Source organism: Notamacropus eugenii, chromosome 3 (genome assembly GCF_028372415.1).
Source record: "Notamacropus eugenii isolate mMacEug1 chromosome 3, mMacEug1.pri_v2, whole genome shotgun sequence".
Lineage (NCBI taxonomy): Eukaryota > Metazoa > Chordata > Mammalia > Diprotodontia > Macropodidae > Notamacropus > Notamacropus eugenii.
The window spans coordinates 329,145,507-329,172,930 of NC_092874.1; the positions used below are offsets into that span (position 1 = coordinate 329,145,507).

The window sequence follows — 27,424 nt, forward strand, 5'->3', positions numbered from 1 at the left end:
TAGGTTTCATGATGAATCAGGCCCAAAGGAGTGAGAAGAATTCAGGGGTGATTATTTCCGTTTTATAGATCAATAGGCACAAAGGAAAAGCTGGAAACAGGATTAATCTACAAATCCTCAGTCTTGATCCTGTGCTCAATCTAGGAGATCAGGTTGACTCTCCTACCTGTATAAAAGTTCATTTGGATGGGAAGTGGGTGGTGGGAGGGTTACTTTTCAAATTGATTTAACCCAAGTTGAATATATGTCAATGGTAAAACCTGGAATACAATCCTGGGGTTCTAAATTCCAATCCTTTCCACTTAATCACATTACTACCTTTTCATAAAATGCAAAGAATAAATCCTTGACAAGGGCAGTATTTCAAAACAACTGAATCAAGTAATTTAAAATTAAGGAGCAAAAAACCTGAATGAACCACTTTTTAACTTCTAAAGCAATCATTATAATCCTGACAATGAAAACATGAAATCCTTCTCCTGTTTCCTCTTCCAATAATTATTTTACTTAAGTTTAATTGAAAAGCTAAAAAGAACCTTAGAGTTGATCTAGCATAACCCCTTTCCTTTACAGCTAAGGAATCTTTGGAGAAGAGCCCTACTCAAGGGTTAGTGCCAAAGACAGTTAACTGAAAAAAGGATAACATTGAAATGAACAATTATAGTAAAATCAGGAAATAAAATAATTTATATAGAAATGTCACCAATTAAATATATAATAATAGTAACAATAACATACACACACAGAATGCTTTACAGGCTGCAAATTTCTTTACATACAAGATAACATTTGATTCTCAGGCCTGGAAGAAAAATCATCATGATTTTCCCAGTTGTTTTAATGAGAAAGTTGAGACTCACTGAGTTTAAGATGACTTGCCCAGGATCACAAAGTTGTAAATGACAAAGCTGAGACTTGAACCCAGCCCATTAGATTCTAAGTCCAGTATTATGTCTATCACAACACAGACCGCCCAAGTTTCTCAGTTCTCACATCTAGGTTTTAATATGCATTGGGCTCAGAATTCTATAAAGTCTTCAGGATAAGAATCTTGAACTTAGCTCTAAGGACAAGCAGGTACTAGAAAAGGTACAATAGACATGGAGACAGAATATCCCAAGAAAGTTGAAAGGCAGATGATTTAGCATTCAAGGCAACGTAAATACAGGAGATCTAGAAATATTCCCAAATTAAGTTCCCTGAACAAATCGTTTTGACATAAACCACCAGAAAGAAAGCAAATTGAATGCATCTTCTTTCTCTGTACCTCTGGTGGATATGCTCAAAAACATCCCCATTAAAATAGCCACAGCAAGGGTATCACCAAAAAAAGGAAAAAAAAAAAACAAACAAAAACAGTGGTAACTGACAATTCAGACATATTATTACTAAGCCCTAAATTGTTCAAAGCTGTCCTCTACTCAGCTATCTGATTAATTAATTAATGGTGCAGATCTGAGCATGTCACTCTTCTTATTCAATAAACTCCAGTGGCTCCCTACTACCTCCAGGATCAAATAGAAAATCTTTTGTCATTCAAAGCACTTTACAATCTGGCTCCCTCCTACACTATATGTTTTACATTCCCTATGGCTTTGCCTCCTTGCTGTTTTTCACACAAGTTAATCTAGTTCCAGAATCTGGTCATCTTCACTGGCTGTTCTCCATGCTTGAAATTCTCTCTCTCCTCATCTCCATCTTCTGGCCTTTGGGGTTTCTTCAAATCTCAGCTAAAACTCCATTTTTTATAAGAAGCCTTTCCTGATCCCCTTTAATGCTAGTACCTTCCCTCTACTGTTTAGGTCCAATTAATCCTGTATGTAATTTGTTTGCGCAGTTATTTTCATATTGTTTCTCCCATTAGACTGTGAATTTAGAGCAGGAATTGAGGTTTTTTTTCCCCTTTCTTTGTATCCTTAGAACTTAGCAATGTATATGCTAGGTACATCGTAGACACTTGTGTTCACTGACTGGCTGGCATTAGGTGACCAGAAATCACGATGACTTGATAGCCCAAAAAGCGAATTGTAGTGCATAAAAAGAAATGGAACTACGACTTTAGGGCCCCAAGTAACTTTACAATGCTGAGAACACACAAGCTTTGGAAATAAATTCATGACTTCTAACATATCCAATACAAAAAGAGGAAAGATCAGAAAAAAAGGGATTAACCAACCAGGAAAATTTTCTTATCTATGATACAAGTAGTATATATGAAGTATACAGAATATACATACAGCAAGGCCCACATCACTGCAGTCAGCCTCCTAAATGGGATCAACTGACTCAACTAAGTAGCAAAAAAAAGCACAAATTAATAAACAATTCTTAATTATCTGGACTATATCAAATGGATTGACTTTTATTTTGGTCAGATATAAAAACTGACAAGGAGCTGGGCCCAAAGATGAACAGGAGGAGACCAGCATACTGCATTACTCTTGAGAATCTACACAGTTCATTCAATGATTTCAAATATGTCCCTGAAGCTAAGGACAATCTTTTTTTTTTTTTTAAATACTAGAAGGACTGGGATTTAAGAATACATTGAAGGACCAAGTTGTGACAATGGATGAAGGGTATTTTTGCGTTATCCATAAGGCAAAGAAAGTAGAGTTAGGATGAAAATTTTTATTTCAAAGCACAAGTATAATAAACTTTTTGCACCAACTGACTTGCCTGACTTGACAGTGTTTAATATCAAGATCCTCTCAGTGATGTTTTATGGCTGAAAAGGGAAAATAATCTCCAAAGAACTGAAGTTTAGAGAGGCGCATGGCGGGCGTAAGCAGTCTGAAATACATTACAACTGTGGAATTATGCAGGAGAGTTAATGAAAATCATGACTTTAGCGAGTTGTATGACTGGAAAAGCCAGGGGACAGTCAGAGATAAGGTTAGAACAAGGGATAGCAGACAATTAGCATGATCCATTGGTCTCCATATAAAGTCAAGGGAATACAAGAAAAGTATCCAGTACATTAAGCAGTCCCCTTCAAGGCAAATTTACAGGGAAATATGGATACAAGGAATATACAGGATGAGTAGACATGAATGGATTAAGAGATACACTGTTTGAAGGAACATCACCAGACAAGGTTAACATTTCAGTTAAGCCTAAGAACATATACAACATACATGTGTGTAAATTCACAAGTCATGAACATCCTGATCCTCATTATTGACTATATTTTTCCCACTTCCTTTGAAGTCAATAAAAAGTGCTGATAATAATGGTAATTCCTTACAATTTCATAATGCTCACGTGAGTGAAATGGACAAGACGGATATTTTTGTTCCTATACACAGACAAAAAACAAGCATCAGAAGGGTCATCAAGTTTGCCTGAGGTCACACCACGTCTTCTAACTAAATTCCAAGGGTCTTTCCACTACTGTTAACTTACCTCTCAGATCCTTAACATCCTCAATCTTTTATTTTCATGAAGCTGGCTGGTAATGAGAAGATTTTGAGCCGGTGTAGTAGATATACAAGGAAAGAGGCTGATCCCTAAACGATCAATAAACTATGTATCACTGACACATGAATGACTCGTTGACACATATGTGGTACTATCATTTCAAGACTTGCATACCACTTCATATCACCATCATCTCCACATAAAACTTTCTGAGTTAGGTATTATAGGTGGTATTATCCCAGTTTTACAGATGAAAAAATTGAGGCTCCGAGAAGTCAAATGTTTTGGCCATAGTCATGCTATTTCCTTTAAACATCTCCAGTAGACAAACTTGGTGAACACTGTATAAAGTAGATCAAAGTATGGAGACTTCAAAAAAATATTTCCATCTATGAAACTACCCCAAATGGGGGGAATCATATCATCACCAAATAATGTGTAATGTTATATCTTTTTGCCATCAGATGTCAGTTTAGAATAAGGTCATAATTGAGGCAGCTAAGGTGGTGCAATGGATAGAGTCCCAGTCCTTGAGTCAGGAGGACTTGAGTTCAAATCTGACCTCAGACAATTACTAGCTGTATGACCCTGGGCAAGTCACTTAACCCTAACTGCCTCCAAAAAAAAAAAAAAAAAGAACATAATTGTAGGCATTTTCTGCTTCTGTTGTCTGCATTTATCACACAGTATACTTGAAAAAAACACTGGATTTGGCATTAGAGGGACTGGGCTCTAGTCCTGACTGTCACCCTCTCCTTGTGACAATTTGAACAAATCACTTCAATCTCTCTGGGCCTTATCCAATCTACAAAATGAGACAGGACTACACGATGTCTACAACTAACTCTACATCCAATTTATTTATGACCCATAACTCAAGAGCATGTGTAAATATATACTGTACTCTTCCTTTTGAGTTTTGATATGTTGGATGTTGTTTTGAAATTCATCACTTTACCTAAAAATGAAAAAAATTCAGATAGGTACAAGACCCAAAAATATACTCAGAAAGTCTGTTTTTTCATTTAGCAATGGCTTTCAATAAACACTTGTTAAGCGTATCACTGTGTTTTTGACTTGGGGAGAGGCAAAAGGCAGAAGCATTTCTGCCCCCAATGGATCTTACTCTATATTAGAAGAATTAGACACACATGACATTATAAGCTCATAAGAGCTGCTAAATAAAATGATCTAAAGATGGTTATTACCAACTGTGGCAACTGAGGACAGCTTCAGAGAAGAGATGGCATTTGAGCTAGGGTTTTAAATGATGGGCACTTTCAACAGGCAAAAGTGGGAAAGAAATGCATTCCAGGCATAGTAGTTAGTATATATGGTGGCAGGTTAGTAATGTAAGTTCATCTTTAGGGAACAAAGAATAATCTAATTTGGTTGGAGCATAGCTTATGTGAGGGAGAAGAAATGAGATAATCCTGAAAAGACCAACTGAAGTAAGATATTAGAGGACTCAAAGTCTGGAAAAGGAATTAAAACTGAATCAGAGAGGTGATAGGGAGTCACTAAAAACTTTAAACAATATGACCAGAACTATGGGTAAAAAAGATTATTTGGCAATGAGTATATACTGAAGCAGTGAGAGAATCACTGTTTTTTATAAAGTTATTGAAAAAGTACAGGTGTATGGTAATGACTGTTCTATGGCCATCACACTGGGAATAGAGAGGAAGGGATGAAGAAAAATGTTGCAAAGGTGAAGGGATTGGACTTGATCACTGATGGAATATATATGGGAAATGTGGAAGAGAGAAAAGTTAAAGATACCCCCTCCCAAGGGATAGAGGGATAGAGAGTGAACTGCGATTCCAGAAGAACCATTCAAGTCAGAAGGTGGAATAGAGGTTACAGTTAGAGACAAAGATAATATGCTTGATTTCAGATATGGCGAGTTCGAATTGCCAGCGGACTATTCAAATAGTAATGCGCTATCCATAGTTGGAGAAAAAGTAACTCAAGAGAGGTTAAAACTAGAGACACAGATATAAAAATTCTTCTGCATAGTGAGGGGAAGTGATGGCCATGGGAGCAAATGAGATTGTATAGAGTGGAAAGCTAAGAAGAGACATGTGAATACAGACCTATAAGATAAGGAGACAACAAAGAAGAGAAGGAAAGAAAGGACAGGAAAAAGAATCTAACAGGAGTGTCAAAAGCAGCAAAGAACTGAACTGTGCAGTAAGAATTTATAGTAACCACGACCCTTATCTAGTAGCTTTTTTTCCTTTGGGTGAGTGGGAATGATCCAAACATGTGACATCACTAATGTGATGACATCCAAATTTTGGAAACTCCTCCACTAAAGCACAAGTGAAGTTCCCAATTGTCCTGCAAGGTATATAACCTCACAGAGGGGTGGGGAGAATGCATAAGTTAAATAATTATTCCTTGTCAAATAGCTAGTATGGATCAGAGGCAGGAAGTGAATCCAGGTCTGACTCCAATACTGGCCCTATATCCATATGCTTGCTCTCTGATTTTTTATTAAAGAACAGGAAATATTCTCTGAATTATAGAAAACATCTTTACATAAGAAGAAACTGAAAGTTTTATTCTTTCAAGCTGTTCAATGAACTAATGTCTGATGCAACAAAGATATGTCTCTATACGTGATAGATGTACATGTATGAAAACAAAGTATGCATGCAACTTAGGGTAGAGAAATACATATGGTAATGTAGCAAGTTATAAAACATTAGAAGTGAAAAAATCCTTATTGAAAAATCCAAACAATACTGATAACTCATTTATCTACTATTTAGTGAATATAAACACAACAAAAATACTTATTCCTATGAAGAAACAGCATAAAAAGTACTAAAATTTCATCTCTCTCTCTTCCCCCCCCCTCAGGTGAGTAGGAGTGAGTATGTATGGAGTAAGTATGTATACATGTGTGTGTATGTGTATATATATATATGGAGAGAGAGAGAGAGAGGGAGAGAGAGAGGGGGAGAGAGAGAGATTGCTGAAAAGAACCTTAGAGATCAGACTCCAACCTTCTCCATTCATAAATGGGAGAATACATTGTTTAAGCATGGTTATAATACTAAATATTTATATATATTTATATTATGTATATTTATATTATAAATATATATATGTACTAAAAATCTTTAATAAAAATATTTCCAGATTTCCTTGATGTATCATTTTACAAGTTTAAAAAAGTCAAGGTTTAAATCTAGTCCTTAGGTTTTAAATATTTTATTAATTGTTATAATTATATTACATATGTTATTATAGTATATATTATAATAACTAAAAAGCTGCTTGCTTTGTAATAGTAAAAAAATGGAAACAAACATTTAGGTTCCAACCACTGATGATTGACTGATTATACAGCTATGCGAATGTAATTCAATATGACTGATCCCAAGAATAACAAATAGTAAAGACACCAAGAAAGATGGAAAGATCCATATGAATATCACTTCACAGAGTGTATAAAATAGAACTAGAGTAACTACCTAAAAACACCAGCAGCAAGGCTTTTTAATTATACAGTTAGAAAAAAGAGAAAATAAATAATGATTTTTAAATGGATATCTTACTTTAAGCAAAACGTAAATAGTTCAGACATTATGGTTATAGGGAAGATTTTCTTTCTTATTTTGCTTGTTTTCATTTGTAAAGAATGCTGTAATTTATAATTTAAAAACATAGAAACTGATTTGCCTGTAAAACTGCTGAACATAATCTAGAACACAATCCCAAAGAGTTAAATTTGTGTTTCAATTTTAACTCTAAATTTCCTGACATCTGACCATTAGCATCATGTGAATGCAGAATTTTGCTATTTAATTTCCTCCTTAAAGATCATAAAACAAACCAAGGGAGAAAACAAATAAATCTGCCATTTACTTATTATGGAGTTCAAACCAGGTCAATGGCCCTATTAGAGTGCAACTGAGTTCAACTTACTTATTAATATACACTGACAGTACATTCTGTAACTATGGCTGCAAATGAAGGAAGACACTCAGAGTGACTATTAGCAGTAGCCCTTATAATTTGGATCTCTACCTAGAAGAATAGGTTATGTTAAGAGACAGTGAAATTTTCATCTATATCAGAGGGCATAGGGAGCAAAGAAATGATCGGAAACCTCCAAGTATCTTATTTTTCTTTATACTCTGAAAAACCCACACAAAACCCACTGCTACCAAAGGAAACATTGAAGGTGAGACATCACTCTTTAAAAAAAAAAACAAAACAAGACCACACATTTGAATAATTTCATTATTTTACAGTTGATCAACAGTGTCAGTCTTTCACCCAGAAAGAGTTAAACCAATTCTTTTACAGAATGACCAAATCCTGATCTTCTGACCTGGTCACCACATTGTAATCATTTCTTATGGACAAAGAATCTAGTAAGGTACAGGAGAAAGAATTCTGGACTCTGAGTCAAATGCCATGGGTCCAAAACCACAGCTTGGCCCCCTTGGGCAGAAGTTATGTTACATCTCTTATTTCTCTGGGCTGCAGTTGCTTTATCTTTAAAATGCTAGGGGAAGGAGAAGGTGTATGGTTCCTCTTCTAGATCTAAATCTGTGACCTTTGTGAATTTACCAGGCCAATAGTCAAATATCCTAACTATAGCAACTGCTGTGTCAGTGTGTGCTCTTTCCCACCCCTACCTCCTGTTTTATGCAGAGGAATAACGATAATGGAGTCATCTTCCACTAGATGTTTCCTTCTCATTACTTCTATTTTCATATATGCCAGAGTAACCATTGCTGGTCCCCTAGAAAAAAATTCTGTCTCCTCCTACCCACATGCTGAAAGACCACAAAGTATCTATTACAAGTACTCAACTAGAGGTACAATGATGCTCTGAAGGACAAAGGAATATAAACTTTGCTCCTGCTGACAAAGGTCAGTGAATAGATAAGCTAGCTACATCTGTATCTATGTCCCTTGCTCATATATGGCTGTTTGACTTTGTCACCTCCATTAAACTATGAGTTCCTTGAAGGCAGGGGATGTTACCAGCTTCCTGTGCAACCCCAGCCCTGTAGTGCCTGGCACACGGTAGACACTTCCTAGCTTGCTGATTTGACTGACTACAATGCACCAAGCTTTCCATTTGCCAGTTACACCCAGAGGTTTCACCACAGAAAATTACATATGCTATCTCTATAAAAGAGGACCATTTAAGATAAATGTATGCTCTCAATGATTTTCTAAATGGAAAATTTTTAAAAATTAGACAAACAATTCTAAGTGTCAATCTGACAAAAGGCTTATGATTACTTTGAGATTAAACTACCCGGTAAAAATCCACCCTTTAAGAAGGACATTATGGTAATTATGTGGTGTTCAAATACCTGAAAAACTTTATTCTTTCCTTTTCTTTTCTTAAGTATTTTTTCCACTGACCTGGCCTCCTTTATGAAAGTAATCCAAAAAAAGTACTTTCCCCACATAATTCTTTTCTCTACTGACTCTTCCTCTTTTGAAGTCAACTGTAGCAATGTTTGAAACTTGACACACTTTTTGGTTACACCTGTGGCCCTCTTTGCTTAGGCCCACATTATAAAAATCTTTTCTTTTCCTTACCTTCTAGTCAATTGGCATACATGAAAGATGGCAAGGATTAAACATCACTCATCATAATACACAGGCAACTTGGTGTAGTGGATAAACGCTGCTTCAAGTCAGGAAGAGCTAGGGGTTCAAGCCCAATCTTGGACAGATCTCAGAAATCTCTTAAGTTTATCAATCGACAGAACACGGACTGATTGACAATGATGGAAGGAAGAGCCTCAGAAGGAGTCCCCTGCACAGATGCAATAACTGATCTATATTTCCCTCAACTCTCCTTCTTAAAAATAATTTTAACATTTACAAAATGGTACAGGTTAGAACACTTTATTGGCTGAAATAAGGAAGAAATGTTTGAGATCTTGATTTTAATTAACATTGCTTAAGTCACTGCAACACTGTCGTAAATAGCTGTAAGACTGGGTGAAGAATAACAAAAACCATTCACACTTATATAGAGCTTTGTGGTTTATAATACATAAACCCCAGTCTCAAGGCATCCCAGTGATGGGAGAATCAAGCCTATTAGATCAGTCTCTTGGCTAAGTTACGATGTTACAAGTAAATCTGAAGATAGACCTACACAAGTCTCTAGATCACATATGCTTTCCTTATGACAACAATAGGAGGTAGAAATGTACCAGTCCCATTTTACAGATGAGGAAGCAGAGGCGCAGAGAGGGTACATCACACAACTAGTGAGGGCTGAAGTCAGACTGAGCTTAAGTCCTTTCTAACTTTAAGTCAAAAACCTCTTCGATTACACCACCCAGCCTCTCCAATAGGAACTGTCATAAGACTATTGAAAGTTGCCAGGGGTGGGCCTGGGACCAACAGCACAATCTCCTTCTTTGTTTCTGCTCCACTTTCCCTCCTCCTCTTTCTCTGCTGCTTGCCATAGAGTTAAATATCAGGGGAAAAGAGTGGGCCTTATGGGGGGAAAATGGAGAAATTTGAATAAATGCTACAACTAGTGGAAGAACAAAACATCTCATGTAAAAAGGAAGGGAAGGAGAGAGGGAGGGAGAGAGAGAGAGGGAGGAAGAGAGGAAGGGAAGGAGGGGGAGAGAAAGAGAAAAAGAGAGAGAGAGACAGACAGACAGACAGAGACAGACAGGGGCCACCTCTGGCCCCAGGCATCCCTAAGTGGCTTCAGACATTATACCAGAGGAGAAAGGAGAAGAGGACACCATGAGTCCAGTATTAAGACTATGTCTGGGGCTAGGAGCACTGTTATATCTGATGTGCTAAGGAGATGGAACCTAAAGTACTATATACTTTCATTGTCTGCCTCTTCTCCCCTCTCCAGTTCTTTCTAGGGAAAGACGAATCCATTTTATCAATCATTCTTCATTAAAAGTCTTTTTGCTTTCTGTTTTGCCATCTGATGTAAAATAAACTTTTTTCTAATACCAAATGGTAGTTATTATTATACAGATTTGTATGTGTGTCCCTGGAGGTAAAACCGTCACAAGAAGGTTGGGGTTGATGTACTCAAGAAGAGAGAGGTTTTCATAACTTCTGGGAACATTCTAAGCACTGGGGCTTAGAGCTAGGCAGAAAAGAGATTTTATAACTTATCAAAATCAAAGACCAAGTGAATCCAGACCCAAAGAAACCTAGCCACAACTGAGCCCCTTCTCTGGGGGAAAGAAAGGCGATAACTCTTCTGAGGTCAGTTGCTTCAGGCACCTTCTGTCCTTTGTCCTTCCCATACAGGTTTAAAGAAACCCTTAGCTTCAGAGGGGTGGAGCAGACAGAGTAGATGAAAGAGAAAGTCACTTCTACTGGGAGAGTTGGGAAGTTGCCTGTATGAGGGTGGGAGTGGACAAGAGGGAGTAACTAGTTGTTCTGCTCAACAAGCTTTCCTCCTCTACCCTGCATACTTGCAAAAACAAATACAGCCACTGTTAGAAAGTGTTAGACATGTATTCAACATTTTCCTACCAAAATTAATTCATGATGATATAAACATCTGAATATGCTGATGACATTCTAAGAAGTCTTCTTTATAATTTATAACCAATTACTCAGTAGATACAAATATCTGGCAAATTCATCCTCAGTGCCTAAGTGACTCTGGTAATAAGTCGAGTGCTTACAGAAGGCCCATTAACTCTTTCAGTTCATAATAAGGCCTTCAGGCCTCCTAAACGCTGGGAGCTAGGGAACAGAACAACAGAAAGGGCACTGACTTCGGAATCAGGATCTGAGTTCAAATTACGACTCTATGTGACTGGGGGCAACACAGACTCTTTGGGTGGTTCTCAACTTCCATATCTGCAGAATGAGGAGACTAGACTTAGGTGGACACTGGGGTCCATTTCTATCTAGCTCTATGGTCCTATGTACTTGCTATGTGACTTCTCTGAGGCTCAGCTCAGCCTCCCCACCTATTACATGAGTTAAAAAACACCTTTAAATATCCATCTTGCAGAATTGTTGTAAGGCCCAAAGGAGATAATTTACATAAAGCATTTGGCAAACTTTAAAGTGCTAAATAAATGTCAGTTGTGATAATGCAAAGTCTATTTTGTTGATGATTAATATTAAAAGAGCTACAGAATTCACAAGCAACTTTGGGAAAGAACTCTGACGGCTGACTTTTGAAAGCTTACTGGAATTCTACAAAGCCTGGGACATCAGCAGGCATTTTGCCACTGGCTACTGAGCCCTTGTGCAAATTGGGTTAACATTAATTAACAAAGGAGCAGAATACCCAAATCAAAGATACAGGATGATGATTTCAGCTAAATCCCTTTGGCACAGGTCTACTGGAATTGTACAACTGAGTAAATACAACATGTATTTGCATGTGGCAATGCAGGGCATCCCACACCCACCAGCTTCCCGGAGTCAGTCTGACTGCCTGGGAGACAATCGTACCATAGGGAGTGGGCTGAGAACACAGCATGCAGAAATAACAAAGCTGCCTGGGCCTGAATTAATGCTAAGGGCACCTCGGCTTGTCTGCAGATTCAAAGGTAATGTTATAATCACATGCCTACATGCATAGAAGCAACTGTACTTTCCCCCAACCATGATGCATCTCCACGGCTCATGTTCCAATTAAGCCACTTCTTCCTTTGGGGGGTAAAAAAGATGATGGCCTAAATAGCCATTCGGGCTGAAAAATCATAAAAACTTATCATCAAGATTTTAGTTCATATTTAACACCATTCTGAAGTAGGCGAAAGTATGGCTGCTTAATATTCTTAGTCTAATTGCAAAATGGAAAATATTCAATTCATAAACAGCTGAGGACAGGGACAGCCCCGTGGCCGTCTCCCAAGTTCTATGTAACAAGCAGTTGATGTGATGCTCATGTGCAAGGTAGGGGAAAGGAAAAAAAGCACAACAGAATGTAAATGATTCTGCAATGACAATTCTGTAACTGTAATTGTGCATCAACACAGCTTTTATTAACAAAATGCTTAGTGTTAACTTGCTTGGAGATACAAAACCATCTTTGGATCTGAACTTTTCTACTGTATTGAAATAGAAGTCACTTTCCTTTCAAAATTGCTGTTTGTAACCTCATATTAAAATATGCTATGAAAAACTGTTTGAAAAAAAGAGCCGGTACCTCCAAATGTGCGCTGTTAAATCCTCTTCTTTATGCTTAGCCTTAAATAGAAATTTGTGTCCCTCACCCTTCAACAAGAAAATATTAGTTGAGAATAATAATAGCTGCTTTGAAATTCATATGTACCCATCCTCTATTTTTTCCTATTCTCATATTTTATTATTTCAAAATAGGTCAGGAACAAAACATCTAGATAACTTGGACTACATGTTCAAAATCCATAATTACCATCATTATTTTTTCCTTTACCCCCTTTCAAAGGATTTACACACAAAAATGCACAGTCTTGTTGAAACAAGTTAAGATTTCTTCTCTGCCATTATCTAACATAAATCAAGGTTGTAGCAATGCAATTCAAGACTTGATCCTGAAAAAACGAACCTAAATTTAAGCAAAGCCAAACTTTTGAAAATATGAAGTTACTTTCTGCCATGATTTGCTGGTGTCTACTGTCCTAACTTCATAGTTCCAAGCTGTTCTCAGCTTTTCTACAGATACTATTGCTCTGATGGTCCGCGGTGACCAAGTATTTTTACATATATATATGCAAATATGTATGTATGTATATATATACATATATATATACGCATATATGTGTGTGTATATGGCAGTTTTTTTTCTAGACAACAACATCAAAAAGAATGAGTCAGTAAGATGCAAACAGTGCCAGGGTTTGGAAATAACGATAGGAGCCTCAAACGAAGGGCAATTTAGAGTTGCAGAGACATTGATCTCTCCTTCCTATTCTGACAAATGCCTTCAGATAGCAACATAAAGGATATATACATAAAATATGCATGATGAAATATATACATATACTTGAACTATCAGTACTACTGTTTATAGATTTCAGGTAAATAGCAATTTTTTTTTTTTTTTTACTAATTTATAAGGGTGACATATCTGATGTTTGCCCATGCTACAGAGAAAAGAATTGTAGTCTTGGACACAGGTGGCCTGGGTTCAAATTCCAGCTTTCAAACGTTTTTTAAGGCCAAGTCCCTTAACTCCTCTGAACCATACTTTTACCACCTGCCACTTAGAACTGGGCAAAAAAACTGCTTTGTAAACCTTTAAGCTCTAGAGAAACATGAGCCACTATTATGACTAGACCTCATGGCTGCTTCTGCTCTCTTCCCCAGTTTATTCTGAAGACCCACACCATATTAAGATTGCGTGATAAATTCTCTGGCACCTTATCCTCTCATGTCAAAAAGGGTAGTAAAAGCCTAAGTGGGGATTCTGGAACCATCTACTCCAACCCATGTAGGGAGAAACCAAACCAACTCTTCTTTACTATACCAAGTCATCATCCAGGCTCTGTCTGAAGACTTCCAATGAAGGGTTACCCACAACCTACTGAAGCAGCCTATTTCACTTCTGGGTGCCTTTAGTAGTCAGGAAGTCATTTCAACTCCACACACTCCCCCTACCCTGACGCCATAATTGACACCTTTGCGCTTCTATCCCCTCTTCTAAGCTAGGGGCCAAAGAGAAATAATGCCTTCTCCATGTGAAAACCTTTAAAATACTTTCTATATCAATGCTTTAATATATAGTTTGATACATGGACATGCTCTCACTTAAAAATAATAATAATCTGATATTCTATTTCCCTAAGCCAGTCTTCCTCTGCCCTCCTGCCTATATTTTAAAATAAATACAGTTCTGCATCACTAAATCTTTCACAAAGACAAGGCAGCATTATTGGTTATATAAATATGGCATTTGAAGAGGGGTATGGGGGAAAAAGGTCATAAGGAGAGGAAATTACAACTCCAGAAAAGCAAACATTTCCAAAACTCAAGCATATCAAAGTATGTACATATATGATGAGGAAAAGAAAAACAAGGTGGTGGTAGGGGGTGAAATTTATAAAAATGTCAAAGAGGTAAAAGAGAACAAGCATTTATAGGGCCCCTACAATATGGGCCAGGCACTGTGCTAAGTAAGCACTTTATAAATATTGCCCAGGTGATCTTATTATCCCCACTTTACAGTTGAGAAACCTAAAGCAAATAGGTGAAGTGACTTGCTCAGGGTCATCCAGTTAGTAACTATTTAAGGGTGGATTTGAACTCAGAGCTTCCTGACTTTAGCACAGCACTTCTGTCAGCTGCACCATCTAGCTCCCTTAAATAAGAAACACATTTTTCTTTAAAAATATAGACTGAGAGAAAAAAACAATCTTCTGTGAGAGTCCCTTTAATTCTTTCAAAGATAAAAAACCTGGTAATCTGGTCACATTCATTGCTTAACAAGGAAAATATATATGAGAATGTTTTCCTGTCATAGTTGGTTTTGACTGTGACATGCTTTACAAAAACTTCATGCCTTTTAACTTATAGCACTAATTTAACATGAAAGCCAGGATTTCAGCTTCAACCCTCAGAGGTACCCGAGCAGTGGCTTTTCTCTTCCATCTTTGCCAGTTCTTCTGAATCAGCAGAATGAAAACTCCCTCAAGTCTACTCCCTCCTTCCCCATGAGCCAACTAAGTCAAGATGTCTGTAATAAACTCTATGGTCTGGGGAAAAGGGACGTTCAGTCTTAGTTTCTAGGCTATCACAAACATCCATGTAAGGCTATCTTGAGCTTATCCATTCTCTAATTCTCCTCCTTTCTCTAATCTCTCCATCTTAGCAACAAATACAACAAACACCTCAAAGTATTTCCTCTTCTCTATACCAAAGGTTGGCTTTTTCTCATATTCTTATTTAGTAGTGCCCTTTAGGAGTAGGACAAACTTCACTTTGGGAGTAGAAAAAAAAGCTAACTGGGACCTAGGAGACTTGGGTCCTCCTTCCAGCCCTGTTACTCATTAGCTGCTTGAATCACACTAACCCCCTCCCCACCCATTCAGTAAACTCCAGTGGCTCCCTACTGCCTTGGGAATCAAACATAAAATCATCTGTTTGGTTTTTAACCAGACCCCCTCCTACCTTTCCAGTCTTCTTACATCTTAGTCCCCTGCATGTACTATTCAGTCCAGGGATACAGGCTTCCTGGCTCTTTCTCACACAAGATTCTCCCATCTCGAGGTTCCAGACATTTTCACTGGCTGCCTCCCATGCCCAGAATGTTCTCCCCACTCCCCTCTGCCTCCAGCTTCCTTCAGGTCTCAGCTAAATCCTTACCTCCAGCAAGAAGACTTTCCCAATACCCCCTTAATGCTAATGCATTTCCTCTTTGATTAGCTCTCATTTATCCTATGGATATCTCACTTTGTACATGGTTGTCTTTTTGATTAGACTGTGACCTCCTTAAGATCAGCAACCAATTTTACCTTTCTTTGTATCCCCAGCGGATACAAAGCATATCACCTGGCATGCAGTAGATGCTTAATAAATTCTAATTGAGCTCACTAATAACCTGCTTGGGATATGCCTGGAAAATTTTTAGCTCCTTTAAGTAGCCATTTGTTAATTGCACAATTTATATTTTATATAGTTCCATATATAACCGATCAAAACATTTTCTAAAACTCTCATGACTTCTATGCTTACCTAAGATTTGATTATTTGAGATAAGCTGCTGCTACTTAATATCAAGATCAGATTTCCACACGTTCAAAACGTTGGAGTCATCTAAGACTTACACTCTCAACTGGTTCACAAAATGGTCATTTCAGGGAAAATTATTGCCTGGTGAAGTGCCTATGCTCATATGTGCCTTGTGTGACATGCAGTACAAGCCCATTTAACAGAAGGGTTATGGAGTTCTATGAAGCCTTTGCGTGACCCAATATGGCAAAATTCAGCAGACTAGGGGCTAAATAGCACTATCCTAAAAGTAAACTTCAAATAGAAAAAGAATGGACAAAGGGAACAAGAGTTAATAACTTAGTAAACGCAACAAATGAATAAGGATCGAGTATGCTGCAGGGGAAGATGGCAAAGTGCCTGGGACTAAAACTAGAACAATGTTTGTGTACTTCAGGCTGAGGGCTAGAGATGGTAAACACTTTTTTTTTTTTTAGATAGCTGGAAAGAATAATGAAACAGGCAGTAACCTACAAGTGTACAAATACAAAACTCATAAAACTGATACTACTACATCGACAGCTAGCCAAAGAACTGTTGCGTGAGGAAAACCCGGTTAACTGAAATCTAAAAATAATTCCAAAAAATGCTTCTAGTCTCTCCAATGGACAAGTGAGAACAAAGAAGAAAAGATTTTACTATACTATACAACCTCTATTTTATTGGAATCATACAATTAAAAAAAAAAAAAGATGGGAGAAAGAAAGAAAACTGCCACAGTACAACACTCTTTAAACAGATTACAACGCAGAACCTTTCTATTTATGCCTCTTCAAACAGATCACAATACAGAACTTTTACATAAGGAGAGGGTTGAAGCACAATCATCAGAAAAATGATTTGCTTTTACCATCTGTCTAATAATAGAATTAAAGCAGAAAAAGAACTAGGTTTCACAATGCAAAATGCCAGAGACAGAATTAGCATGGACAGATTAATACTTAAAAAACAAAGCATCCCTAGACGTACATAAAAACTTCTCAGTAAATGAAAAAATTAAGAGACAAAGCAACGTCTGGTTGCCATAGCCTAAAACAGGGTGTGGAAATTCCAGGGTACAGTGACTCACTTATGTATCTTCGGCAAATTCATTAAGATTTTTCTGTTTCCTGGGCTTCTGTTTCCTGATGTACCAAATAGTAACAAAGGAAGATTTTGACCTTAATTGATCTAAGACAACTAGAGATCCTCTCAGGAAGTAAGAGCTAAAAGTATGAAACGTTTAGGTGGAAGGATTCAATTTTGAATGAATAGTATACGAGAGCATGTGGGAGGATACTCCCTTAGAGTATCTCTTAGACATACTGAGAATAACAAACTTTATGGTCAACTTCACTTCAGCTCCACAACACTTTAAAGACCCTCAGTGTGTAAGGCATTGTCTGACAAAGATCAAAATAATACACTGCCCTAGCAGCTTTCATTTTACTGGGGTGACAGCATGCACACAGATTAGTAAAAGTGAAGTATACACAGAATAAATACAAAGCAACTTCTGGGGGGTTGGGGTGAGCCTGAAAATATTGGGAGGAATCAAGAAAGGTCTTGTGTAGGGTAGGGCCAGCTACTCATTGTGGTTGTTCAGTCATTTCAATTGTGTCACAGTCTTTGCAACTCATTTGAAGTTCTCTTGGCAAAAATACTGAGTGGTTTGCCATTTCCTTCTCTAACTCATTTTACAGATGAGGAAACTCAGACAAACAGGGTTAAGTGACTTGCCCAGGGTCACACAGCCAGCTAGTGTTTGAGGCCAGATCTGAACTCAAGAAAAGGAGTCTTCCTGACTCCAGGCCCAGAGCTCTATCTGCTTTGGGACCTCAGCTGAACCCAAAATAAAGTGAAGGATTTTAAGAGGAAGAGGTAAAACAGAAGTATATTCTAGCAACGAGAGACAGCTAAGGTAAAGGCCATCATGGTAAGAGACAGAAACATTACTGACAAGGAAGATTATCTATGGCAGTTTAAACTCAAGCCAAATTGTTAAGATTAGTTTTTTGGGGGGTGGGAGCTGGGGGAGGAGGCAGGAGTTTGCATGTATCTTAGAGGGAACTAAGGAAAGACTGAAGATGGTAGCACAGAGCCATGATATCATCAGACCTGTTCTAGAGGATGATTATGTTGGCCACTGTGTAGAGGAAAAATGAAGAGGAGACAAACCAGAACTGTCCAAGTGAGAGGTGGTGAGAACCTGAACTAGGGTGTGAGGAGAGAGAGTACTCCATTAACTTTTAACACAGAGCCTTTTAATTCTCAATATCTAAGTAAGTTATGTTTAAATGTATTTAAAACTTAGAGAGACGGACCACAACAGATAATAAAAGCAATATGGGATTACATTGTCCAACACACATATTCTCTCCTACAAATTTTGCCTTTTATTCTCTAGTCTGGTTCTTTTTCTCTACCTTGAAAGCCAATATGCTAACAGTGAAAAACTGCCCTAGGAAATGTATACCTACAGCTGCCTCACTTCAAAATACAAAAGGAAATACGCAACATGGCTACCAACTCCTCGTCTACCTGCTACCAAAAGAAGTTCCTATGTTGATGAAGAAAAAATATCCACTCGGTAGTTTTCTTACCATTTCTTATACAATGTCACATTATACAAATGTGGATGTCCTAACAATAAAGAAATACCATCTTCTCATTAAAACAACAAAATTCTAGCATTCCAAACTCCCTACCTCTTGAAAAGCCCGCTTCTCTTGACTTCCGTGAAATAAAACAGATATATGGTTATGTAGTACCTAATTGGCAATGGAGACTCATATGCTTGGTTTCAGAAGAAGAAAGAAAAAACAGAAGCAAAGGATTATTCTCCAAAATACTACAAGTGTCAAGGAGTAAGAAGGTATGACTCTAGAACTGAAATGCCTAACAATTTCCAAATGGCATGCTATGTAAATGTGGTATAATGAAAATACAAAAGGTCATGGAGTTAAAATTCACAGGATTCTAGATTGCTCAGGGTTTCTGGTTATATGGGAGCAGAGTGGGATATCAAAAAGAACACTGGACTGGGAATCAGGAGAGCTTGGTTAAATGTCCAGTTCTGCTACTTCATACTTGTGTTACTTTGGAGAAGTCACTTAACCATCTGAGCATTAGGATGGCCTTCATCCATAGACCAAAAGTGGAATGAGGGGAGGCTTTTAAACTATGAGACCTTGCAGGATTAGTGATTTAGTACTTGAAAGGACCTCAGAGGCCATATATAATCTTGTCGTTATACAGATGAGGAAACCGAGGCTAAGAGGATACTTACCCAAGGTCACACAGGAAATGAGCATCAGAAGTAGAATTTGAACCCGGTTTTCTATGTTATACTGCTTTTCCCTTCAGCTGAGAATTTAAATCTATTAATATGGTCATGTGATATTCTTTGATTTATTTCAAATTCAGATCTTTTTTTCCTCTCATATTAAATTGAAACACTGAAAGGGGAAAGAAAATCCACCAGGGAAGAAAAAAAGAAAGAGAAAGGAAAGAAGGATTTCTTACAGTAAGGAAGATATGTACTAAACCTCCTGAGGACAAATCGGTTAGCAAAGTATATTGCAAATAGTAGGTGCTTAAAAAATGCTTGTTGACTTGAGGCATTTATGTTTCACATTAAATTATACTGAATTTACAATTCATTTCAATGGTATTACATTTTACATTACACACAGATAAATTTATCACGGAACACAAATGCTCCCAGAACTTTGATGATGAAAATGGTGGCATTCTCACATTTCATAAAAGGATGGTACTGAACTATGTGTGACAAGCAACTGTCCACAAAGAAAATGAAGATACACAAGTGGGAGTGCAGAATGGATTCATAGCCTTCTACACAGGGCTAAGATGATTAATGAACATGTCACAGGAGCTTTGTGTCATAATTTCCTTCAGCAAATATGGATAGAGACCTGACTTCTCTCCTCAGACATTGAGATATAAAAACAAAATTAAAAGCTAATATATTGTACATAGCATATGGTATCCTGCTTTTCTAAAAATGGGTGCAATGATTTTAGTTCAGAGCTCATCTTAGATCATTAACATAAACAGAACTTCCAAGATGCACTTCCAGCCTCATGTACTCAATGTTTTCAAACATGTTGATAAAGCCTGTATTTGTGCCTATAAATTCCATTAAAGTACGCAAATAGATTCAGATAATTAAATTTCTTAATTTCCTTGCACAATTTATAGTCTGCATGTGTAAATGAATATTCTATGAAACTAAGGGCTGTCGCTGGAAACACTAGACCAGTGTAGTCTGATTGGTAAGAATATGAAATACTTATATTCTTTTCTCTACACTCATTTATACTTGGACATGACCTTAGAAGGGGAGGAGGCAGGAGAGAGAAAGAAGGGAAGGAGGGGTGACAGACAGACAGCTTCTTTCTTTCTAGATCAGAAATTTCTGAATAGCAGAAATTCTTTCTTCTACTTCTTCAGTAATTTTCCTGTAATGTCAAACCTAGAATTTTCAGTCAACATTCTTGACTTACTAAGCTGTTGTTGAGGAGATGTAGGTTTAGGACTCTGTGAGATACATTAGATGACTTATTTTCACTTTTTCTGTGTATTAATTTCAGAAGAACCAAAGTTAACTTTACACACTTTTTCTCAGAAGGCAAGAGGACAGAGCTTTCTAGGCAAATAAGTTCCTGTTTGAGCTGCAGAGCAATGTACAACTATTTTCAAACCATTACTGTTTATTACTAAATAGTACTTCTGTAATTCAGAAAGCCTGTGTGGACTAAAAGGCTAATAGACTTTGATAGTCAGTAGTCCCTAATGGGATCTTAATGTGAACAAATTCTTTAATTCTAACAGAAAATAAACCAGCATAAGTCAGTTTCCTCATTCACAAAACAAAGAGTTTGGACTGAATCACGGGTGAGGCTCCTTCCAGGGCTAACGTTATGATTTTAACTCTTTGTTTGGCCAAAGCCAAAAAAAAAAAAAAATTTAACACAATATTATGACAATAGGATCTAATAATTCAGTAATTTATATAGGACCTAATAATTTGACACAATCCACATGTGTATGTCTACATTTAATAAAAAGCTGGATAGTGAAATCAAACACCTTAATTGCCATGTTTGAGCTCTAAACTAAATAGATGTAGAATACATATCTTGAGTGAAGCACATTTCTGTAAGTTTTACTCCTTTGGAACCTAAATTTTTTTAAAATGACAAATTCTATGTAGGTCATAGGACTAAAGCAATTACATTTTAAAATCATTCATTAAAATATCTGTTTCCTATAAATACAAATAGAAGGGACATGTGCCACTGGGCTTAACAATAGTTCCTCCATGTCACTTCCTGAAATGAGAGATAAATGAAAATAGTGAGACCCTAAACTATAGTGACCCTATGATAGGATATTACCAAATATGGCATCTTACTACTGCCATCTGAGAACAAGCACCAAATATCAGTTCATGAAAATTCCACAGATGAGAATTATTGCTAAATAAAGCATTCTGTCACGGTAGCATAACTAATACTTCCTAAAAGTAACTAAAAACCTCTGGTTTCCTCCTCCACTCCCCACTCCTTTTCCTGTAGAACTCTTGTGTTTTATATTAAAATGGCTTTAATCTTTCACTGCACAAAAGAATAGATGGCAGCTGGCATCAAACCTGCTACCATTAATAGTGATATAAATTATCCGTACCTTTCAATTATTTTCAAGCATTTCTACTTTTAAAATGGAAGCCTTATACTGGTGGTCCAAGAAAGGGACATTTCTTATTGTCCCTTTTGTCCCTATTGTCTTATTGTCAATACCTAGAAAAGAAATAAAATCTCATTCTCCCTACTGATACCAAATGATTGTCCTGTAACCAATTAGAAGCACAATGTTATTACTCATGGTGATAGGGTCAGCCAACATTTTCATCCAAAGATTTTTATAAAAATTATATTTTATTTACATGATGGGTATGGAGAAATGTCTATGCTTGGTTTCCCTTAGAGTAACTCAAAGTAGATTTTGGTGTTTGTGTGTTCCCTATTGAGATCGGCATATGTTTTTAAAACTGTGCTCCATCTGGTGCTTTAATAGTATAAGAAAAGATAGCAGACCCACTCCCACACTACTAAGAATATATTTCATAGCAATTCTCCCCAGGCCCTGCTAAAAAAGGACAACAGAGCAAAGGTCATGTGAAATTTGATCTGACTAAAGCCCTGGCAAAAGATATTTTCTTACATGTAAACTCACCAATTTGTTGTACAAAAGAAAAAGCAATCACAAAATTTAAGTGGCTATTAAAAACAAAGTAAAAAAATTTTTTTTTCCTCAGGGGAAGAGGGGACTACCAGAAAAAGATATTCAAATAAAAGTGGGCCACAGGAATGCAGAACACAAATTTCAGAAATAAAATTGTGAACTGCACGTAATAACTACATAATTATTTCTATATATTTATTTTGAATTTTTTACAAAATGCTATTTTCCTTCACCCTCCAAACTTTCCGTAAAAAAAAAAAAAAAAAAGAACAGAAAATAGCAAGTAACTATAGATAGAATAAGAAACTATTGGTAACTAGAGGTTTTCTGTTTTCCAATTAGAATCCATAAAGCATTTCTACGAAAATCTGGTATCAATAAAACTATTGTAAGGTAGTATTACATACACACACAGCGGATAGGGATTTTCACTGCGTAGGGAACCCTTACAAAGAGAAACTACCATCCCTAGCCCCTGACAAAGCCTGCATTGGTACTGTATCATTAACAAAACACATAAGATCTTTGGTGATTCTACTATTTGGAACTACAATGAATGCAGCAGATTAATCCTAATTGATGACTCTGGGTCACACTTTAGGCGAAGTCCATCCTCAGAATTCCTGCTCTGCATTTCGGCTGATGGCTCTGGAGATTCAGCCATAACTCATGGCTGCTGATTGATTTATTGATTGTTGATGGTTTCTTGCTGTTATGGGTTTAAGTAAGATACTTCATCTTACTAAACCAGTTTTCAGGAAGGAAACATACAGTAGAGAGTGGCTTTTATTAGTGTTAAAAACTGGTCTTCAGAATCACGAAACAAACATAATACAAGTCTTGTCAAGTAGCAAACCACAGAAGATAAATACAAACTATGTTAATTTACTTTAAATTTCAAGCAAATAGCATTATAAACTTTTTAAAATCTTAGAACAGATTTTACAATTCTTAAAGTACTCACTCACATGTGAAATCTGTAATGGACAAAGTGAGAAAAGCAATCATTGGTTATCACCAAAGAACAAAATCCAAGCTCCTTTTATTTGTAAAATTAGAAACTTTCCTACACAGTTCTAGGAGTCTTATTTGACTACTGTGAGACTTAGAATCATTGCTGACTACAATTCAAAGTATACAGAGAAAACAAAGACAAGAATAAATAAAAGCCAAAATGTTGGTGTGCTACAGAACCCAAAAAGGACTATAACCTCCACGTAAATATTTTCAGGGGATAACTTTAAAATTTCATGAAGGTATTTTACATTCAATCTAGACAAATAGTTAGAAGATTGATAAATATCAGAAAGTACAGACTAGATAGGTGATCCTGTCACTGAGCCTCTGTGCCTTATTTTCTTCATCTATAAAATGAGGGGATTGGACTCTAGAGATGAACTCTAAATTCCCTTACAACTGTAAATCTATGCTTCCCAAGCTTTTATAGCAGTCTCTCTTGGGATTCTCATTTTCTATTCTTGTTATTTCAAGGAAAATTCACTCCATGTTTAAAACTTCAATTTAAAGAACACTTTCTAGAACACCTCTGTATACAGCATATTCTAAAACTTCTGTGTCATAAGCTTGGACATGGAGTCAAGGAGAATTGAGTTCAAATCCACAGACACTTTCTAGCTGTGCAACCCTAGTCAAGTCACTTAATCTTTGTCTGCTTCAGTTTCTTCACCTGTAAAATGGAGATAGTAATGGTACCTATCTTACAGGATTATTGTGAGGATCAAATGAGCTAATCTTTGCAAATCTTAAAGCACCATACAAATGACAGCTATTATGAACGATGCCAACACTGGCCAAAACAGTCAGCTGAGAGTCAAGGCAATGTAAGGAAAGCATGTTATCAACATAAATAAAATCATATTAATATCATTCAAGAGGTTGATGTCAACATTAAGTAGCCTAACATGGGACTCCTAACTTTGTAATATCAACAGAACAAATCAATAAGCATTAAGTACCTACTGTGCACCAGACACTGTGAATACCAACAGCAGTCCGTGCTTTCAATGAGCTTTCATCCTATCTGAAAGAACCCACACAGAGAAAAGTAACTGCAAAGAGGGCACTAAAAACTAGGGGACATCAGAACAGGCTTCCAGCAGGAGATAGCACTTGAGATCATCTTTGAAGGAAGTTAAGGAGATGAGGAGGGAATACATTCCACAAAAATGAGAACAAAAGGGCAAGTCAGGCTGGGTGGAAGGGAGAATGTGGAAGCGTGATCCTGAAGAGTTTTAAAAAAAAAAGCCAGAGGGGCTTCCATTTCATCGTAGTGAACTAAAGGGAACCACTGGACTTTTTTGACCAAGGAAATGACACAATCAGACTTGTACTTTAGGAGCACCACTTTGGCAGTTGCATGGGCAAGGGAGAAAAAAAGCAAAAAACAAAATTTGTGGCACAAATTAGGAAGCTATTTTTAATAATCCGAGAGATTATGAGGGCCTGAATAAGGGTGGCAGCCGTGAGTGGAGGGAAGAGGATGAATGAGAGACATGTTGCAGAAGTAGAACTAATAAGATTTAGCAACTGACTGAATATACGGGCAGATGGAGTGAGAACTATGTAGGATGCTACTAGGAGGGTTGGGAATCCTAGTGATTAGAAAAATGGGGACACCCTCAATAAAAATAGGGAAGTGGGGAATTTTTGTGGGGAAAAATGACGTTTTGTTTCAGACGTAATGAATTTGAGATGCCTACTAGATATCGAGTTAGAAATGTTTAATAAGCAGCTGGTGATGACGGACTGGATCTCAGGGGAGAGACCAAGCCTGGGAGTCACCTGCATAGAGATGGTAATTGAACAACACTGTTCAGTGTCAAGGAAGGAATGCTATAGGCAGTAATTATAAACTTGCTGCTTAGTTTTCCTTTTAAAAATTCCTACTCCTTTCCAGAGAGGACTATGTAAGTTTTAAGAAAATTACAAGTTTAAGTTTAAGACCATTTCTCAGTCAGAAAACTGAATTCTATCCCATGCCCTAAGGGAATAAGTGGATATGCACCATACTCCCAAGTATTCCTTAGAATTAGAACTCTTAGAAATTCTGCATCTTTATTCACATTTTTTCAAGGTAAAAGTGCCTTACTCCAATTGTTTTGTCTCAATTTTTGAGTATAGTGAAGAATTTTACGTTATCTCTGAATGAATGGACGTGAAAAGAGAAGGAAAAAAACAACAGGAAACTTTAATTGTTAAGGGCTGGTTATATAGGGGGGACTCTTATTTATTTCCAAAGCCCATTTAGAAAAACTATTGAATGAATTTGTAGATACATGTGAAGATACAGCTTGCAAAACATGGCTATAACTGCCACTGTTTAACATTCTTTTTATTTAACTTGTTGATATACTAATGTATCAACTTTGTTATTCTAATTTCTACATCCCTCCCCACTCCATCTTCCCCACAGGAAAATTATTCAAATTAAACAAGATCCTGAAGCAAATAAAAAGAATATCAGAAAGAAATAATACCTGAATATAAGAAACCTAATAGAAAGTGGGTTAAAAACAATACAGAAGGAAAGTACAAAATATAATCCTAATTTATATAGGTGAAAAGAAAAATAGGAAAACTACAACAGAAAGAGAACAGGAAATGAAAAAGAAATGAGAGAAAGAACTGTATATATCAGGAAAACGATGAAAATCAATGACTGGAAGAAAAAAGTTATACATATATGTATACACGCAAAGACTATATATTATATATGTATATACACAGAGACTACATATTATATATGTATACACAAAGAGATTATATTATATGTACACATGTATTTATATTTATACAGATCTAGCGATTTATCTGGAAAAGGGTAAATGGGCAAATGAAAAGGATAACATAAGGAATCAAAACCAAATGGCAGCATAAAATAACTTTTAATTCCTTGTTCAGCAGCCATATCTCACTGAGGGAACTCCGTTTTATGGTTTTGTCCTCTAGACCTCGAATAAAAACTTCACTGCTAAAATTTTCCTTTTGCGTTTCACTTAGAGAACTTTCTAAGTACAACTGCCACGGTAAGTTAGAGTTGCCCACGTCCACCATTTCTCATTCTCAAGTTTATTTTTTTAAGTTTATATTATAGTTCCTTGTCTAATATTCATATTCTTCTTCCATTTATGTATTCTTACAAAAAATACAAACATACACATATACAAAGAACAGTTGTCCCTTTCCTGGATTTTTTTTTTCCATTTGTATGTAATTGTTGCTAGTTCCCAGTGACACAAATTAGTAATAGCAGAACCTTCCTCCTGTGGGAGAAAAAATGTGACTCTCTCAAGAAGGAAAAAATCACAAGGTAGTGGATATAATCTCAATCTTCAGTGGAGGCTAAAGATAATGGGTAGGCGGCTTGGGAGGAAAAGAAAAGTAAGAAAGGGAAGTGATTAAACAAATGGATGTAGAGACCAGATGGAAACAAATCAGAATCTATCAGAAACAAATGTAATTAATTTCTTACTTTAGTAGAAATTGACAAAACCTCTAATGCCACATTTTTGGATGTGAGAAAAATTAGTTTTGTTTTAAAGGTATAAGTTGGTTTAATTGCGGGAAAAAATACCTATTTAGAGGCCATTTATGGAACTAAACATGGAGTTCTATGCAACCAGACTTCATAAGAGGTTCAAAATCTTTGTCAAAGGCAATACAATGAGGTACATTACTCTATTTATATGCACGACTGTATTTCAGAAGATATCTTTAAATCAGACTATGATATACTGAATGGACCACTGACCAGAATTACAGGACATGGTTTCAAATTCCATTTCTAATACTTTGATTTTTGACAAGTCATTTATATGCCCTCAGTTTTCACATCTGTAAAGTGAGGCTAGACAAGATGGCTTCTGAGGTCCCTTCCAATCCTAAACCTAGGGTCCTATGAGCTATCAGAAACACCAGAAAGTCCTTTGATGCTTTTATAAAAATTAACAACAACAATAAAAATTCCTTCAACTTTACCTTGCCCTGGAAAGGCACCAATTAGCTACATAGCCTTTGTCCCATTCACCAGTGGCCAAACTGC

At 36.7% G+C, this 27,424-nt stretch overlaps 1 protein-coding gene across 11 annotated transcripts in view; it reads right to left on the reverse strand.

Annotated features, from left to right (window-relative positions):
• AOPEP (aminopeptidase O (putative)) overlaps nucleotides 1-27,424 on the reverse strand; it is a 553,954-nt gene that overhangs the window by 119,895 nt on the left and 406,635 nt on the right. Inside the window, exon 14 of one of the 11 annotated variants that reach the window (XR_011964391.1) lies at nucleotides 27,361-27,420. The exons of 9 other annotated variants lie outside the window; for them this stretch is intronic. Coding sequence is in view for 1 of the 2 variants with exons in the window: in XM_072596918.1 (XP_072453019.1) it covers nucleotides 27,406-27,420 (15 nt within the window). In the remaining variant the exon portion in view is untranslated. Of the gene's footprint in view, nucleotides 1-501; nucleotides 27,421-27,424 lie in introns of those variants that run through there. One more of the 11 variants, XM_072596918.1, reaches the window with a different exon arrangement.